This window comes from Castor canadensis, chromosome 9 (genome assembly GCF_047511655.1).
Source record: "Castor canadensis chromosome 9, mCasCan1.hap1v2, whole genome shotgun sequence".
In the NCBI taxonomy this organism is placed as follows: Eukaryota; Metazoa; Chordata; class Mammalia; order Rodentia; family Castoridae; genus Castor; species Castor canadensis.
The window spans coordinates 92,598,606-92,611,579 of NC_133394.1; the positions used below are offsets into that span (position 1 = coordinate 92,598,606).

Sequence of the window (12,974 nt, forward strand, 5' to 3'; positions counted from 1 at the left end):
GATAAAAGCTTTAGCACACAAGGGAGGGGTGAGGATAGGTAAGACACCTAAAAAATTAGCTAGCATTTGTTAAGGGCATTTGTTGCCCTTAACGCAGAGAAACTAAAGCAAATACCTTAAAAGCAACTGAGGCCAATAGGAGAAGGGGACCAGGAACTAGAGAAAAGGTGAGATCAAAAAGAATTAACCTAGAAGGTAACACCCACGCACAGGAAATCAATGTGAGTCAATGCCCTGTATAGCTATCCTTATCTCAACCAGCAAAAACCCTTGTTCCTTCCTATTATTGCTTATACTCTCTCTTCAACAAAATTAGAGATAAGGGCAAAAGAGTTTCTGCCCAGTAGCGAAGGGTAAGGCGGGGATAAGGGAGGGAGCAGGGGAAAGGGGAGAGAAATGACCCAAACATTGTACGCGCATATGAATAAAATAAAAATTTTAAAAAAACAACAAATAAAACAAAACAACAACAACAAAAACAAAAAAGGGCTGGCAAGTGGTAGAGCGCCTGCCTAGCAAGCGTGAATCCCTAAGTTCAAACCCCAGTACCACCAAAAAAATAAATTAAAAAAATAATAACAATAAAATTAAATAAGAAGGTCCAGGGTGTTGTTCAGTGGTAGAGGCCTAGCTTAGCATGCACAAGGCCTTGTATTTGATCCCCAGCACTACAAAACAAAACAAAATTAAATGAGACATAAAAATACCCAATCCAGAAGGAGGTGGGAGCAATCAAATAGTAGAATTGTCCAGAACAGGACAAAACTGAGAGGACCTTCAAAGATCTGATTTCTATTAAGAACATGAGCAGTGGGTTGTACTTAACAATCCTTCCCAGGAACCATTTCCCTACTCCTCATCCCCAAGGTATGGGGATTTGTGCTAAGGCTGTACCAAGCAATTTTGAGAAGTCAGGGATGATTACGGCAATGTATATCGCATAGGCTGCGTCAGTGCACACATGCTTGTCCTACGCCAGTACTTCTGAGGCGTCCTTCGTGTAGCCTCTCCAGTTAGGTGGAGAACGTTCAGCGGCATCACGTCATGTTTCCTTCATGGTTTGTTTCACATGGGCGCCACCCAGAAGCCACACAGTAGCTTATAGAGTGAACATGGCAACTGCAGGATGATAGGTATGGTTTTACCCATCCCTCAATCTGCTGGACAAGTTGAGCCACAGAGGGGTGGCATGTGCCTATAGTCCCAGCTACTCAGGAGGCTGAGGCAGGAGAATTGACTGAACTCAGGAGTTAAGACCCAACCTGGGCAACAAAGTGAGGTCTGTCTCATGAAAAAAGAAAGAAAGAAGGAGAGGGGAGGGGAGAGGAGTGAAAGGGGGGAGAGGAAGGGAAGGGAAGGGAAGGCAAGGGAAGACGCAAGAACAGGGGCCCTTCCCAAGGAGCATCTCAGTTCTAGCCAGTCCAGCACCAGGATTCTATTACATTTTTGTCCTTTACTCCCCCATCAATAAGGCTCTGTTCCACTTCCATCTCTCTTGACGTGCTTTCTAAATTCTCCTGCAGCTACCTTCCTCTTTCTCCTTCTGCTGTGTATTTCTCTTACATCTTGGTTTCTATCTACTCACTGTTTCTCTTGATCACTTCAATTTCAGCTTTAGTCAGTGCCTCTCACACTCTACTGTACATTAGAATCATCCAAGGGGCTTTTAAAATACCCAGTGTCAGGTTTTACCCCAGGTCAATTAACTTAGGATCTCTGGAGGTGGGACCCAGACATCAGGATTTTGTTGTTGCTGTTTTCAAATCCCTACGTCACCCTAATGTGCAGCCAAGCATAAAACAGAGAGGCTGTATGCCATTTTGATTCAAGAATGCAGAATGCCAAATGTCTGTTCACCTTCTAAATTAGAATCGTCCACATTCATTTGTTCTAACTGATGCGCCCACATGTACAATCTGGAGAAAGATTCCACCATAACTCCTGTGTGAGCTCAGAACTCAGAGCTCATATTCCAAAGGCTCAGACAGACATGTGGGTGCCATTGTTAATGACTGCCATAGAGTGGGGACTCCAGTTTGGAATACATTTGTCTCAAGTAAAGCTATGCTATTCCAGGAATGAAATCAGGCCTTTTATCATCAAACCTCCTTCACTGGGAAACAATAGGGCATTCCTTTGTATGTGGCCAGTGTTCAGGGCATAGCCTGTGAGCATATGTAATCTGCTGAATAAAAATAGCAGTTATCATTATATGCTACAGGAAAAAATGTCCCCTTCCTCATTACAGTAAGGGAATCTTATTGCATACCTCCCTGGAAACCCAATAACGAGTTTTGTGAATTTTCCATGGGAAGGAACAACTGGTTAGGAAATAAAATACTGTACTTCTATACTGTGACATTCAAGCCTAGAGCTCCAGGGAAGCCAAAAGCTGTTCTGAGTAGTGTCCCAGCAGGATTGAAATACCTCCTCAAAGCATACGGAGCAAATTCTCTTGATGCCAGGCATCTTGGAAAAGTTTCTAAGGGTCAAAGGCCACTGCAGCTGCCTCCTTCCCTCCTCCCAAGCACTTGGTTAAGTGGAGAAATGTTTAGAGGGTGAGTTACCACAGCTCTCAGTTCTGCCAGTGTCTCCTCTGGGGAAACCTAATCCCGGGTCCCCACACAGGATACAAACCCTGTTACACTTTGGGATTTGTACTGTGTCCCAGGTACATGACCGCCCTTCCTGGCCCAAATTAAGAACTTCAAAGAGCATAAGGACATGAGAGGGAGGCAGATGGTTGGAGGGCAGAGGAGGCACAAGGCACCACAGCAGCATTCAGGGAGGCATGTGCAGATAGGAGGTATCATGAGACGTAAAAAGCTCTTGACACAGAGTCATGAGAAGTTATGTCACCTGCCATGTTGGCGGCCAGTTCCAGCTCTCCTCTGAGGGACCTTGGTACTGACATACCCTCTTCCTGCACTTCCACAGAAGACTTATCCATACAGCATAGCAGGGGACCCTTGAGAGTCAGTTTTTGGAATTTACATGGAGCAAGACTATTTCTCATTTCTCGTCTGTATCCAAATAGGTGGAAAGGGCCACACCTGTGCACGTAGGTGAGTATCTTGAGCTTCTAGAACAGTTTTGCGATTGCCGGTAAAAACTGTTGCATCGTTTCTATTTGTCACTTGATGTTGTCTTTTGACATCTTAATTTTAACAAAAGCAGCATATCACGCTGTCCAAAGACCATGTCTTCAAGCTGAGTCTGTGTCACATATGTCTGTATAAAGTGACCACTTAATTCAACCTGATGAATCCTTGGAAAAAAACAGCACAAGAAGGTGCAAAGACACTTGCTGAGGGTGCCCCCTCTCTGCAGTCTGGAGTTCCTTTCCAGAGCTCAGCCTCCCACCAATCAGAACTCATGCAACTTAAGTTCCCCAAAGATTATGGCATTTTTCTCAAAATCCCCATTCTGAATTGGGCCCTTTACAAATCTATTTTCTCTTAGCAAAAAGTGTATACTCAGAAGCATTAAAATCTGAGTTTTCATTCTTACAAAGGAGTGAACGAAGGACACTGAGTAGCACAAATGGTAAGAGAGTGCATGCCATCAGGTGTATTTTTTATTGGCTTATATTAATTGTAAAAGCAAGTAGTTTCATTGTGATTTTCCACACATATGTATACTGTTCTTCAATTATTTTGCCCCATTCTCCTATCTCGCTTTCTCCCAACCCCCTTTTTAACTTTCTTACAAATTTTTACATGAGTTTCATTATGGCCTTTTCTTTTTTCTTTCTTTTTGTTTGGGGGTGGGGTGGGGACTGTGCTACACTTTGAACTCAGGGCTTTGTGCACGCTAGCCAGGCACTCTACAACTTGAGTCACGCCTCCAGCCTATGAACTTTTCATACACGCTGTACTTTGATCATCTTCCCACACCCCCTTCTCTTTTTCCCTTCCTACCTCCTACTGGTTCCCTCCACCCAAACAGTCTCCCATTTATGTTCAAGTTCTTTTTTCCCCCTGAGATACAGATTCCACATCTGAGAGAAAACACGTAGTATATGTCTTTCTGTGTCTGGTTTATTTTGCTTAACGTGATGATCTCCAGTTCCACCCATTTTCCTGAAAATATCATAATTTCATTCTTTATGGCTGAATAATACTTCATTGTGTATATAATACCACATTTTCTTTATCCATTGATCTGGTGATGGGCACCTACACTGATTCCATAACATAACTGCTGTGAATAGTGCTCCTATGAACATGGGTGTGCAAGTATCTCTATTGTATACTAACTTTGATTCCTTTGGTTATATGCCAGGCAGCGGTTTAGCAGGCTCAAATGGCAGTTCTATTTTTAGTTTTTTGAGAAGCCTCCATATTGATTTCCATAGTTGCTGCACAAATTTACATTCTACCCACATCCTCACCAGCATCAGTTTTTGTTTGTTTTCTTGGTTTACCATCGATTACCATTCTACAATCAGATAAATTTTTCATGAGCTGAGACTGTATAACAGAAGCTCCTCATGAAATACAGAGTTAATATTTTATTACAATGAAGTATTTTCACACACTCTTATTTCATCTTATAGCAACTCAGTATGGAAGATATTAGTACTACTCTCCTCCATATGAAGAGTTTGAGTTGTGCCAATGTCCCATGGCCAGCACAGCACAGATAAGATTGGAGTCTAGATCTGAAGTCTTCCTCTTGCAGTCTGCTAGTTCATATGGGAGACCTGATACCCTCTTGCTGCACAATCTGTCTTGCATTGTGTCAAGTTATGAGAGAAAAATTTTTAACTCTCCCTTCAAATTTTGTTGCTTTAAAGAGTTTTATTCAATTTCCTTTTAAAGGTTTTTAATGAATTATTTCTTAAAGTGTTATATAAAATATTTCAAAAGATACAGCAGGGGTTGTTAGGGTTTGGATCTGAAATAGTCCCCCAAATGCTCATGTAGTGTTGAAGGTGTGGTCCCCAGTGTAGCAGTACACGTACGTGGGATCTTTGGGAGGTGATGGATCATGAGGGCTCTGACCTCACCAATGGATTAATCCATTTATGGATTTATAACTTAATGGGCTATTGGGAAGTGGTGGGGACTTTAGAATTAGTTGGAGACAATCAGTCATTGGGCTGTGCCCTAGGAGGACCTATTTTCTCTCTCTTTCTCTCTTTCTCTCTCTCCCCTTGCTTCCTGGCCACGATGAACTGAACAGCCTTGCTCTACCACGTGTTCCCCACCATGGCGTTCTGGAGCCAAGTGACCATGGACCAAAACCTCTAGAATCATGAGCCAAAATAAACTTTTCCTTCTTTAAGTTGACTTTCTTAGGTATTTTGGCACAGCAATGAAAAGCTGACCAACACATGTATTAATGGACCAAGTTGTTTGAAGAATATAGACACTTTTTTAGGGGACAGAATCAGGCAGACGGGGGTGTGGGGAGATGGCAAAGCAGTGTGAAGGATGTCAGGGAGGGACTACATTCTAAGAAATTATTTTTTATAAATTTCAACCACGAGTTGGAAAAGGAACGGATTTGCCCAAGTCTTTTTGTTAATAGTTAATAGAGTTAATTTTGTACCCATTAAGAGGGCGTTAAACAGCACTCACTAGCTATAAGATCCTTCTCTGAAGATTGTTGACTTGCAAATCTGGGGCAGGTTGCAGTTTTGAAATTCAATCTAGAAATAAAAGGTCACAGGAATCTGACAGAGAGGTAGCAAGTGTGTGAGCCAGCCATTCCATTCCAATAATGTCATCTCACCTGTCTATAAAAAGAAATTATTCTGCTAACCCTCAGAAATGTGGGCTGGCTCCTTCAGGGGCGTGTGGGCCCAAGGCCAGTGGTGAACTTAGCTTCAGCACTGTTTTTATGAGCACAGAGGAGGCAGCTGCCACAGCACCACGGTTTTATTTCAAGTGCTGATGAAGAAACTCAGGTCAGCTGAGTGTCCACCTTAGCGCAGTGCCATTTCCTCTGAACGCCCCAGGATGTTCAAGATCAATTTAAAATGTTTTCCCACATAAATTAGAAACCAGTTTGGTCTTTTCAGACTTGCTGTTTTTGTCTGTTATTTTGTTGTTGCTTGTTTTCCAGCAGCACAGATATTTCTTAAAGGAGGGGGTCATGGGGTGGAAGGCTTTGGCTCACTGCCACAGTAGTTGAGGCGTCCACAGACCCTGAGACCAAACATTCAGAGACCCCATTCTCATGGTGGCTGCGGACAAGTCCCTACACCTCCTTGAATTCCGTTCCTTCATTTCTACCTCCAGGCAGACCCATGGGCTGAAAGTCACAAAACCTAGATTGTCACTTTGCCCTAATGCAAGACTCATCACATCCTGGAGCACACACACTTTAGGCAGATGCTTATAGTTTTTTACTCATTTACCCCACCTTCTCCCTAATCTTTTCGTTCCCAATAAAATGTAATCTACAGCTACCACTAAGATACACAAGTCCACATCTGTGCGCGCACCACTACACCTAGCTAAAAATAGCATCTTGATGCGGAAGAGTGGCTGGAGCTGCCAAGAAAAGTGGGAAAAAGAAGCCAGGCATGGTGGTGCACACCTGTAATCTCAGCACTAGGGAGGCTGACGCAGGAGGATTGAGAGTTCAAGGCCAGCCTGGGCTACACAGACCCCCATCTCAAAAGAAAAATAGGGAACAGATCAGAACTGGAATTAGGGGTTCACTGGACCATTCTGATGATCCAATTCAGTCAAGACAGGAATCTGAGTCTGAACTCAAAGTGAAAATACATGCTTAGTGCTGGGAATGTTGCTTAGTGATAATGCACTCACCAAAGCATGTGTGAGGCCCCAAATTCCATCCCCAGCACCACAATAAAATAAGGAAATGTGTTTAGATGAATACACCACAATTAACGCCAACCATCTGTTCTTGGAGAGGAAAGAGAGTCTTCTATTTTTTTTTTTATTCAGGTTTTAGGTTACCTGTGAACAGCAGCGAGCATTCCCTGTACTAAAAGCACCTTGCATAATCAGTGATGCTAAATTAAACCTGAGGACCCTTTCCTTTGCCTGCCAATTTCTATTCTACAGGATACCTGGCCCTTAGACAAGTATTTTACACATATCGGCCAAATAAATTCTCCTTTGATTTGGAGGCATTTGGAGAGGATTTGGAGTACTGACTTTCATTTGTGTCCACATCTGCTTACCTAATTAATAATCTGCCCCAGCACTCCACAAAGGTTTTCCTCCAACTGGGACATGTTTACTTTGATTTTGGAAGGTCTTTTCTTTAACCCACTTATTTTGCCATTTCTCCTCCACTTAGCCGCCATCAACCTTAGACTTTCCCTCTTTGTATACCGAGCAACAGACACATTCTCTGTTCTTACAGCAGCCACAAGGCCCCTGTGCTCTCTCCCAGAGAGAGCTAAGCTCTGCCCCCTTCATGGGTCAGCAGATCTCTGAAGGTCCTTGACCCACAACTCACTGGAGACTTTGCAATTCTCTTGTCATTGTAGACTTTTAAGACGGTGTTTCCACTTTTGATTGTTTTTACACGCTGGGTAAGATACCTCCCCAAACTTATATAAACACCACTACTGTACATGGCATTCTTAGCATTTTTATGATGGATGTGAAAGTCCCACAGATGTTGCCTTCACCCACCCAAAATAACCTTGAAAGAGGGAGGTAGAGCCGGGGCTGCTGAGATATAAATTTTGACCATACAAAAGACATCTCCAGCAACAGGCTAACCCATCCCCATAATATGTTTCCAGGAAGTCATCTGAATCCTTTTTCTAAGTATAGAGATCTCTTAGGAAAACAAGAAAGCAACAAACAGGAGAACAACAAATGAAATATCACAAATCATTTTGTCGTTAATTAAATTGGAGAGAATGAAATCTCAGGACAAAGATGTATGCCAAGGCAAAAAGGTAAGAATTCTCAGGCAAGTGACAGCATTACTGATAGAAAGCCAGAGTTATCCAGAGCAAAGTCACTTCCACAGAGACCTGTGAAGGGGAGGAGAGGAAAGTCCATCCACGTCTCCTGAAGCATGCTCATAATTCCTAATCTCTAAGTATGTGAGAGCAGTAAATACGGGTTCCTTCTCCTCTAACTCTGAGAATACAACTAGAAATGTCAACACATAATAGAGGAGCTAAGACATGTTCAAAAATCATCTCAGAGACAAAATAGTTCCCACACCAGAAGCAGAGAGTGCAAGACTGCTCAGTAACCTTATTGATTCTATTAGCATATCTAAAGAAGGAATGTGTCAATCAGAAAGGGGATTTGGTGTTGACACCAGAGAAGAAATGAGAATGGAGAAGAATACTTTGGCAGCATGTTTTCCTGGGGTCCAGAGGGGAAAGGCCCTGACTTGCTACGTGGGAGTGTCTGGGCCCCTGGCAGACAAGTCCCTAAAGGGCAGATGGACAATCTGGCCTTCAGAATGGATGCCTGCATTTGTGGGCGCCAACAGGTCCAGCCCTCAAACTCCAGAGCATAACAGACCTCTCCTTGAGTGTTCTGTAGGGATGAGGATGTACTGATTTGATTCTTGGTCCATTACAGATACTTTTTTTTTTTTAACTGAGTTATTGCATTGGCATTCTGGTTTACATCCTTCAGTTGCTTGTGAGTTTGGATAATGTGACTTAACACTCCTAAATTCCACAAGCTCTGTGACAGTCGTGACTAGTCTTAAACCCCTAAATGATGGTTAATTCACCAAGGGATCAAAAGGGGCTTCTGGATAACCAGGCAGCCGGCATATCTGGTAATATGACAATACTCCTCCATATTACCAATGCCTCTCTTAACCCAGCCTGGAATACTAAAATGAAACATTGCACTTCTACTATGTATTTAAGCCTTATTCATTAAAATCCTTAGAAATGGCCTTTTGAGGCAGGAATTATTACTATTTGTGTTATAAATTTTATAAGGAAAATTTGAAATTTAGAGATGCCCCAGCTCACATAATTTGCAAATGACAAGGCCAGATTTCAACCCTTGGACTTCTACTTGCAAAGGTTCTGCTAGAAGTAGTACTTCAAATCCTTGTCACCACCAGCAGGAAACAGGGAAAACTTTCCAGCAGGTAGTCCATGGCCAGAGTCCTAGCAAAACACATCAGTAGTGTGGATTCCACTAGCAGACTTCAACAGATAAATGCCAGTGCTTTCAAGTTTGGCTTTTGGGTCCAATGCCAAGGTGAGTTCAAACTTTCAGTGCTCTTCTGGACACAAGGAATGGATTTAATGGCTTTGATCTGAGCTTTTCTATCCGTCTGTTTGAAAAATCAGCCACCATGTTTGAAATAACTGCTTGATTTCAAGTCTGTCTTTCCTCCCTTCTCCCTCCCTCTCTTTCTTCCTTCCTTTTGTGGTACTGGGTTTAAACTCAGGGCTTCAAGCTTGCTAGGCAGGCGCTCTGCTCTACTGCCTCAGCCACACCTCCAGTTCATGCTTTTCTCAAGTCTTTACGGAGAGGAGCAGTCCTGTTCCTAGAGCTGGCCAACAATAGTGTAAATAACAATATAACTATTGTTATAATAAATAACAATAGTATAAATAACTTGGCATGTAGAGTATTCCATTTCATCTTTCCAATTACCTTATAAAATAGGTTGGACTTTGCCTCTCAACTTTATAGTAAAGTATAAGGAATAAAAATTATATACACTCCATGGGGTCAGTGGTATAGCTCAGTGGTACAGCATGTGTTTAGTCTGTCTAAGACCCTGGGTTCAAACCTCAGCACCCACTCCCAGAAAAAACTGTATATATTCAAAACATGACATGTGATTACATACATATATATAATCATATATATATATATATAACATATCTATCATATATTTGAAATTTGCTATGAGAGTAGATCTTAAGTGTCCTTACCATAAGCCTGAGCGTGTGTACACACACACACACACACACACACACTCACTGAATACAAGCAGTGTGTGGTGCTATATGAGTTGATTAGTTTGATTGTGGTATTCATTAAACAGTGCATACATATAGATCCTTAACCATATATACATACATAAAGTACATATATACGCATATATATGAGTAGACAATACGGTATTGCTAACGATAATCACTAAGTCGCATATTGGATTCCCAACTTACTCATAACTGAAAGTTGACCTTTGGCCAATGTCTTTTCATACCCCATCCTCTGGCAACCACCTTTTCCAATACCAGATATAAGTGAGATGAGTATTTTTCTGTTCTTGGCTTACTTTATGTAACATAATGTCCTATAGTTTCATCTATGCTGTCATAAGTGACATAATTTTCTTATTTTTATGGCTAAATAATATTGTTGAGTGTATATATTATATTAGAAATATGGATGTATTTATGTATATACCACGTTCTCTTTATCCATTCATCGCCTGGTGGACACTCAGGTTGTTACAACATCTTTCTGTAAAGTAGGTATTTTAATCTTCATTAAGATAAAGAAGCTGAATCTTCAGTGAGGTTAAATAATTAGCCCAAGGTCACATGGCTTTAGAAGGTGACAGCCCTGGAATGTGTACCCCCGGCTGGTCTGACTCTGGTATCTATGGTGGGAGTCACTCTGCATCACTAACAAGCAGAGAAGCAGCTTCAGGCTGATGGCCCTAAGAGAAACCAGACGCAGCCCACCCGGCTCAGGGGCCTCACCAGAGCCTGGAGACACAGTGACCGGCAGCACTGTGTTTTGTGGTTGGGAGCAGCAGCTGTGCCCCTAAGCTGGGGTACTCAGGAAACCTGTGAGGAACGAAGGAGTGCAGGAGAAAGCGGTTCCTAACAGACCATCCACCAGGGGGTGGGAGACCACCTGACTTTACACAGCTAGAGAACAGTGAGGCTTTAGTCTTGCCTCCTAAAGTTCTAGAGAACACTTTCAAATACTGCGACTTTAGTTTCCATGTGAGGGAGGCAAGACTTGATTAATGACGAAACAGCCAAATACACAAAATATGCGGATCAAGGGCTCAGCAGGTCAGGTGCCATGACTAGGGAGAGCCAGGTGATCTAGGCTATTCTGGCTTTTTCACTAAACAAATCTGTGACCTTTGGTAATTTACTTAACCTACTGAGCCTAGGAAACAACAAAACAAAAGAGGAAGTCAACTGTGTTAGTGAACCCTGTGGTGTAGGTGTGGCTGAGGGAATGTTACCTAAAACTCCAAGCCAGCTGGCCTCGCTAGTCCCAGGAGACAAAGCTTCTCTGAGCTCTGACCATGTCTGCAATGAGGGAGCCTTTTCAGCAAGCCCAGAAATACAGGAAGTATAGCAGGACCTTGACAAGTCTGTAGCTATTAGGAGAGGAATGTTTCTAAGAGGGGCAAGTTTCCAAAATATCAGCCCCCCCACCCCCCTGCCCCATGCTACAACATGGAAAGAAGACAGAAAAAGAGAGAAGGACATGAGGACCCCCTGACCACCACACATACAGATTTGAAGAGAAGCTACTAACGTGGGGCTCTTTCCCCCTCAGGTGAGGCAGGCCAGGGAAACGTGGGGAGGTGGTAGGAGCAGAACAGGGTTGGGCACTAAGCCCACCTACCTGCGCACCACCAGCCTGAGGGTCTTGTAGGATCCTTTCACCAGAGAAACGGCCTCCCTCCTGGAGCTGCTCAGTGCCACCTCATTGATGTGCACGACCTCGTCCCCAGCTCGCAGTTTGGAGCTCACCAAGTCTGCTTTGCCCCCTTCTTCAATCTGCTCAGAGAGATGGGAGAGCCACAAGTGAGCTTTGGCCCAGTGTTGAGTCTGTCCCACTATCCTGAGCACTGCATGGATTTCTGCAGAGCTGACGGACAGACTGAGACCATGCCCCTGGCACCTGGCCTGAGGGTAAACTTGGAGAAGGCTCCTGTTTTCTACATTCTCTGACTGCCTAGAGAGGGTGTTCACAAACATCAGCTGAATGGACAAACGGATACAGTTTCCACTGGAAGGTGATATTCTTCAACCCCAACCATCTCCATCTCCCAAAGTCTACTTCCTTCAGAAGCTGAGTTCTTTATACATCACCTTTTGGTCCAAAATTATAATTCATTAGATAAGTAAAGTGGTACAGACAATGGAATATTATACAGCACTAAAAAGAAAAGATACAGAGGAACCTTAAATGCATGTTATTGAATGAAAGTCTAAAAGTCTTATTGCTATATGATCCCAATTATATGACATTCTGGATAAGGCAAAACTATGGAGATAGTAAAAAAGATCTGTGGTTAAAAGGGGTTTGGGAGAGGAAATACAGAAGTTTTATAGGTAAGTGAAACTATTCTTTATAATATTGTAACAGTAGATACACGTTTGCACATTTCTTAAAACCCTTAGGAAGTACAACCCTAAGACTGAACTATGGACTCTGGGTGACAGTGATGTGTCCATGTAGCCATTGTAACAGATGTACAGCTCTGGAGAGGATCACTGATGGTGGAGAGGCTATGCTGGGGGTGGGGGGTGATAATATAGGAAAACCACTGTACCTCCTACTCAATGTCACTGTGACCCTAAAATTGCTCCAAAACAGCTATTTAAAGATTATAATTGTCATTTATTATAATAAAATTATTCAACACCTGCATCATTTCAAAAACTGTTCTGCTGCTTGTGTTCTAACAGTGGACAAAGCAGAAGAAAAAAGTTTTTCTGGTGCTGAAACTGACAGGTAGAAGGAGAGAAGCAAACAATAAATATAATTACCAGGTAAATGACATAGCACAGTAGGAGTTGCTTGTGCCCTTTAGAAACAAATAGAGGAAAATAACACCTAATCCAGCACCCACACAACCATGATCCTTGTAGGATGTCAGTCACAATGAAAGGGAAGAAAACACAGCTATGGTTCATGCCTATAATCCTAGCTACTCAGGAAACAGAGATCTGGAGGATCTCAGTTCAAAGCCAGCCTGGGGAAATAGTTCACAAGACCCAATCTCAAAAATACCCATCACAAAAAAGTGCTGGAGGAGCAACTTAAGCAGTTGAACAC

At 42.7% G+C, this 12,974-nt stretch overlaps 1 protein-coding gene across 6 annotated transcripts in view; it reads right to left on the reverse strand.

Moving 5' to 3' along the window:
- Window positions 1–12,974, reverse strand: part of Shroom3 (shroom family member 3) — a 308,366-nt gene that overhangs the window by 192,181 nt on the left and 103,211 nt on the right. For 5 of the 6 annotated variants that reach the window (XM_074041946.1, XM_020183402.2, XM_074041945.1 and 2 more), the window contains one exon: window positions 11,535–11,689. The exons of the other annotated variant lie outside the window; for it this stretch is intronic. In XM_074041946.1, the coding sequence (XP_073898047.1) occupies window positions 11,535–11,689 (155 nt within the window). The remainder of the gene's footprint in view (window positions 1–11,534; window positions 11,690–12,974) is intronic. 6 annotated transcript variants of the gene reach the window in all.